The sequence below is a fragment of the Trifolium pratense genome, linkage group LG1 (assembly GCF_020283565.1).
Source record: "Trifolium pratense cultivar HEN17-A07 linkage group LG1, ARS_RC_1.1, whole genome shotgun sequence".
NCBI lineage: Eukaryota > Viridiplantae > Streptophyta > Magnoliopsida > Fabales > Fabaceae > Trifolium > Trifolium pratense.
In genome coordinates this window covers 26635526-26641525 of record NC_060059.1, presented here as the reverse complement: position 1 = coordinate 26641525, position 6000 = coordinate 26635526, and the positions used below count along the sequence as shown (strand labels likewise).

The following is a 6000-nucleotide window of genomic DNA, read 5'->3' as shown; positions in this document are numbered from 1 at the left end:
TCGCTTGCGCAGGCTTACGACCAATTATTTTTTTCCCACTATATTAAAAAAAATTATAACAAAAAAGAAGGATGCTACCTGGTGTAAGTATTTAGTGTTTGATTGTATGTTCAAATGCAAAACTATTATTTTACTTGTTAGGGTAAATTACACTGACCTCCCTTGAGGTCTTGTTAAATAGCACAAACACTAACCTCCCTTATTTTATTATTAAATTAACAAAAACCATCCTTCCATCTTAACACCGTTTAATCCCGTTAACTCTAACTTTCACTCACCGTGAACTCGTACTTCATTGTTGATCATCTTTTCCCCATCGATGCAATTTAAATTTCAGTTTCTTCTATTTTTCGTGTTCGTGTATCAAGGTCAATTGAACATGAAGTTGAATTTTGAATTTGTTCAGTTTATGAATTTTTTGCAATTCGACCAATTATAAAATGGTTCTTCGATTTATATATGGGTTTGATTAATTTTTTTTATCTAATTTGTATATGTATTTTGACCGATTCATAATTAATGGGTGGGAAGATGATTGAGAATACAAGTATGTTATTATTTTTGCAAAGTTAGATTTTTTTTTTCTTCTATATTCATCTATTGTTTTTAAAATCCTTCAGTTTTGAAATTGATTTTGAAGCTCTGTGCCTTTAGAAATTTGCCTCAACCATGAAATGAAATTAAATTTTGTCTGGTCACAGCTTGAGAAATGTTTGAGCGAGGGATACAACGAATCATCGGCTCTCTCTTGGAGGAAACACAGGCTACTTGAAGGGACATATGAGATGGCAGAGCACAAAACGGATCAGGGCTGCTAGTAAGGAGGGCTGTGAAGCCTTCTAGCATAAGTGATGCCTTCCCAAGGTACTGTAAGAAAACTTGTCCTTAACACACCTAGGCTTTCGAAAAGATGAAGGGTAAATATCAAGTTGTCAGAACCGGACCGGTCATCGAACCGGCAAGCTCACCGGTTCAAGGTTCAATTGGTCGGACCGGGTTCAACCGGGGTCGAACCGTTTTTTATTAAATATATAATTTAATTAATATATAAATAAAAATATATGAATAATTGTTCAATATTTCATAATTTCACACATTAAAAAGATAAAATATCAAAGGTCAAAATAAAATAAAATTTATAATTCAAACCAAATTAGAAATTATATAATAAACTAAGTTCAATAACACAAAATAGCACCATAACATCAATTGACAACATACTGCTTTAAAAAAAAATCAATTGGCAACATACTACCAAAACCAATAATATCAACATTAACCCTAGAAAAAGCAAGTAAATTAAATCTAGAAAAAAAAAAAAACAAACTAATAATAATAACAACTAGATAGAAGCAAACAAGAACAACAACAAAGATCAAAACAAGAATAGAAAGAAGAAAAAAATAACGCAAAAAGAAAAAAAGAACGCAAAAAGAAAAAAGAATTTAATAAATAAACACTCACTTGAGGAATAGAAGACATTGATGGACTTGGAAGAAGAAACTGGCTGCAAAAGAGGTAGTAGTAGTACCGCCGACGCCGGAGCAAGAGGAGGAAGGGGAAAGGTTTGTGGCAAGGTTGAAGAGGGTGGAGGAGATGTTAAGCGTTTTTACTTGATGACTGATGAGAGAAGAGAAAAAAGATGAAAAACAATTTTTCCTATTCCTACGTTGTTTCAGATTTTTTTTTTTTTTTTAAAAAAAAAAAGATTTTGCCTTGTTTTTAAAAAAAAAAAAAAAAATTGCAAAACCGTTTGGACCGGCCGGCCGGTTCAACCCGGTTTGAAAAGATGAAGGGTAAATAACTAAATATAGAAAATATCTTTTGAACAACCAACTTGACATAAGGATTATAGCTAGCCCGGTTAGAGCAGATGGAGATTCTCGCCCGGTTAGAGCAGATGGAGATTCTCGGACAGGGAAAAGCGGCAATCGACATCTATTCTATTAAACAACACCAAGAACAAAGCCAGTTACTGGTTTTTTAAACGAGAGGGGGTGTTTGTGTTGTTTCACCGAACTTCACGGGAGATCAATGTAATTTGCCCCAAACCTACTTGTTACTATTTAGTGATAATAACTATTATCATTTGTGGACGAATCAACCCAATAGGTTAAATAGAATCATTCGTATACTCTGCACTCCTCTCAAATAATAATATGGGTTAAATAAGTTTTTCATCTCTAACAAAGTAAAAAATTCATGTAACAAATAGAAGATGAATGCATTCAATGATTCTATAAACGTAACAAAGAAAAGTTTTTGAAAACAAAGCAACGAATCAGTGTTTCTTAGAATCATAAAATGTTGAGCAATTGAACGAGAACAAACAAATGCATCGCAAATTGTAAAGATCAATAGAATAACCCAACCAAATCAAGAAAGAAAACAAATGTAAAAATAAGAAAATAGTTGCATAGACTTCAATCAATTGTAATTTGAACAATTACATCCCAAAATAAAACTAATTACCATTTAAATTGTCTGTTGCTAATTGCTAAAGATGACCATTAATAAACCCTAAATCATAATCCTAAAATACTAATATCCATAACAATGAATTCTTAACCCTAAGCACGTTCACCACGAATACGGCGAGCAAGTTGAACATCTTTCGGCATGATCGTCACCCTCTTAGCATGAATTGCGCACAAATTGGTATCCTCAAACAATCCAACCAAATAAGCCTCAGCAGCTTCCTGAAGAGCAAGAACAGCATGGCTCTGGAATCGAAGATCAGTCTTGAAATCTTGAGCAATCTCACGAACAAGACGCTGAAAAGGAAGCTTACGGATCAAAAGTTCAGTACTCTTCTGGTATTTACGGATCTCACGAAGAGCAACGGTTCCAGGACGATAACGATGTGGCTTCTTGACTCCACCAGTAGTAGGAGCAGATTTTCTAGCAGCTTTGGTGGCGAGTTGCTTCCTTGGAGCCTTGCCACCAGTGGATTTGCGAGCGGTTTGCTTAGTACGAGCCATTGAATCGGAATTGGAGAATAGAGAAAGTGGAGAAGAAGATTAATTAGGTTTTCCAAGTATGTTATTGCAAGGAAGAAACTCTAATGAGGAATGAGGAATACGAATGAACAGAAGTGTTTATATAGGGGTGGATTAATTATGATTAGGTCGGTTTAATTTGGGATGAGAGATATTTTGAATGCATCAACGGTCATGATCATTTTTTTAATAAGAAATATTAATTCTGATCCGTGTACTTGTTTCTTATTGGTTGATTTTGTTGAGTTGCGGATTGCCAGCTAGGACATTTTGTGTTTCTTTTCAATCAGCATATTATTATTTTTATTTTCAATATTAATTGTGATCTGTATTTTTTTTATTCAATCAGCATTTTTTTTTGTTACAAAAAGAGAGCAGAGCCCAAAAAAGAAACTAGAACACTATGTGAACACTCCGAGGCATGCAGGTGCCAGATACATCATTAAAAATGAGACTTTGAAGTTCTCTAGGAGGACTCTCTGGAACATGCAAATCAAAAGAATTCAAAGTTAGACTGAAATTAGTTAACTAATCAGCTGATCTGTTTCCTTCTCGTCATGTATGGTTAAACTGAACATGTCAATTCATGTTCTTGAGATCACGAATACGCTGATTTAAAAAAATCAGCATATTTTATTGCTTATAAAAAAAATCAGCATATTTTATTTACAAATTCAGTTTTTTTTTAATACAAAATTCAGTTTTTTCATTATAATTAAAAAATTATTACTATAAGAAAATTATTAATAAAAAACAAGGGTCAACACATTCTTACAAAAGTTTAATTGATTATGTAATCTTCAATGGTCGTTGAGTTGCGGATTGCCAGCCAGGACAATTTGTGTTTTTTTTTTTTTAATAATTTGTGTTTCTTTTCAATCAACATACTAGCAGGACACCCGTGCGTCCGCACGGGAGTCGCGGCGTTGCCGCTCCTCACTTGGTAAGATGAAAGAATATAATATTTGGTAAAAAAAATAGAAAAAGAACAATGGTTAAACCATCACAAAAAAACTTTAGGTCTCCGTATTAATTTAGGAATATAAATATAGATAATGTAGAAATTATGAAGGAAAAAAATAGGCTACCTTATTAATATATTAGTAAAAACATAGGTGTTGAAAAATCACAAAAAAAAACTTATGTCCATGTATTAATATATGAGTATAAATATAGTCCCGTAAAAATTATTAAAAAATAGGCAATCATATTAAAATGTTAGTGAAAATATAGGATAGGTCTCGCAACAGTCATCAAAATAATTAGGTCATCGTATTAAATATGAGTATAACCAGAAAAATTGTAAAAAAAAATAGACAACTTAATTTTTATTTTATTTTTGTTTCAAACAACTTAATTAATATATAATTAAAAGTATAAGTCCCGTAGAAACCACACAAACAAAAAAGTTTCCATATTAATATATGAGTTTAAATATAGGTCCCGCAGATGTTATAAAAGAATGGGCAAACTTATTAATATGAGTAAAACACATAGGTTCCCATGTGCCAAAAAAAAAAACACATAGGTCCCCAGAAATCACACAAAAGATTAGGATCTCGTATTAATATATAATTATAAATATAGGTCTAAAAAAATAGTAAAAAATTGAAAACTTCACTTAATAACATAAAATAGTAATTTATTGGGAAGTAGATTAAAAGATTAAAAAAATAGAAAGATATAATATTTGGTAAAAAAAATAGAAAAAGAACAATGGTAAAACTATCACAAAAAAACCTTATGTCTCCGTATTAATATTTGAATATAAATGATAATGTAGAAATTATGGAAAAATAGGTTACCTTATTAATATATTAGTAAAAACATAGGCCTTGTAAAAACCACAAAAAAATTAGGTCCCTGTATTAAATATATGAGTATAAATATATCCTTTTAAAATTATTAAAAAATAGGTAACCTTGTTAATATGTTAGTGAAAATATAGGTCTCACAAAAATCATCAAAATAATTAGGTTACCGTATTAAATATGAGTATAACCCGTAAAATTGTAAAACAAAATAGGCAACTTAATTAATATATAAATAAAAGTATAAAGCTCCGTAGAAATCACCCAAAAAAAGTTTCCATATTAATAAATGAGTATTTTATAGGTTCCGTATATGTTATAAAAGAACGGACAAACGTATTAATCGTATTAATATGAGTAAAAAACATAGGTCCCGCATAAACCACACAGAAGATCAGGTTATCGTATACTAATATATGAGTATAAATATAAGTTCACAAAAAATAGTTAAAAACTGTAAATTTTATTAATAAGAGTAAAAATTGTAAACACTTCCTCTTTCTTCTTTTAACTTAACTCATGTTGATTATATGTTGGTTCCCAAAATATAACAAATTTTTTTTTTTTTACAAAAGTTGATGGTTTATAAGTACCACCAACTTATTTACAAAGAAAATACTACAATTGCTGCTGCCAAGGATCGAACCCCTGACCAACAGCCTACACATGCTCAGTCAGCAAGTGCCAACTGAGCTACCCCACCCACCCCCCAAAATATAACAAATTAATTCATATGGCTTAGTGGTACTTCTAATAAGAAGTGTAACTAAAAGGATAGGGGTTCAATTCCTACTAAGAAATTTTTTAGCATTTTTCTACTAACTTTTTTTAATAAAGACACAAAATAACCCTGAATTGATTATGTGTCAAAAAATGAAAAGGGGCAAATTAGGGATTTCATATGTACCTTCTTTTCTTATATAGTAGATCACCCAAAAAAAGTTTCCATATTAATATATGAGTATTTTATAGGTTCCGTATATGTTATAAAAGAACGGACAAACGTATTAATCGTATTAATATGAGTAAAAAACATAGGTCCCGCATAAACCACACAGAAGATCAGGTTATCGTATATTAATATATGAGTATAAATATAAGTTCACAAAAAATAGTTAAAAACTGTAAATTTTATTAATAAGAGTAAAAACTGTAAACACTTTCCCTTTCTTCTTTTAACTTAACTCATG

At 30.9% G+C, this 6000-nt stretch overlaps 1 protein-coding gene across 1 annotated transcript; it reads right to left on the bottom strand.

Annotated features, from left to right (window-relative positions):
- Positions 1 to 2393: 2393 nt before the first annotated feature.
- On the bottom strand, positions 2394 to 3068 carry LOC123902240 (histone H3.3-like). Its single transcript, XM_045951910.1, has one exon. It carries the CDS (start codon positions 2979 to 2981, stop codon positions 2571 to 2573), a length of 411 nt encoding a protein of 136 aa, XP_045807866.1. The 5' UTR covers positions 2982 to 3068; the 3' UTR covers positions 2394 to 2570.
- Between the last annotated feature and the right edge of the window lie 2932 nt (positions 3069 to 6000).

Coding starts and splice junctions, on each gene's coding strand:
- LOC123902240 (XM_045951910.1), bottom strand. CDS start 2,981: ATGGCTCGTACTAAGCAAACCGCTCGCAAATCCACTGGTGGCAAGGCT.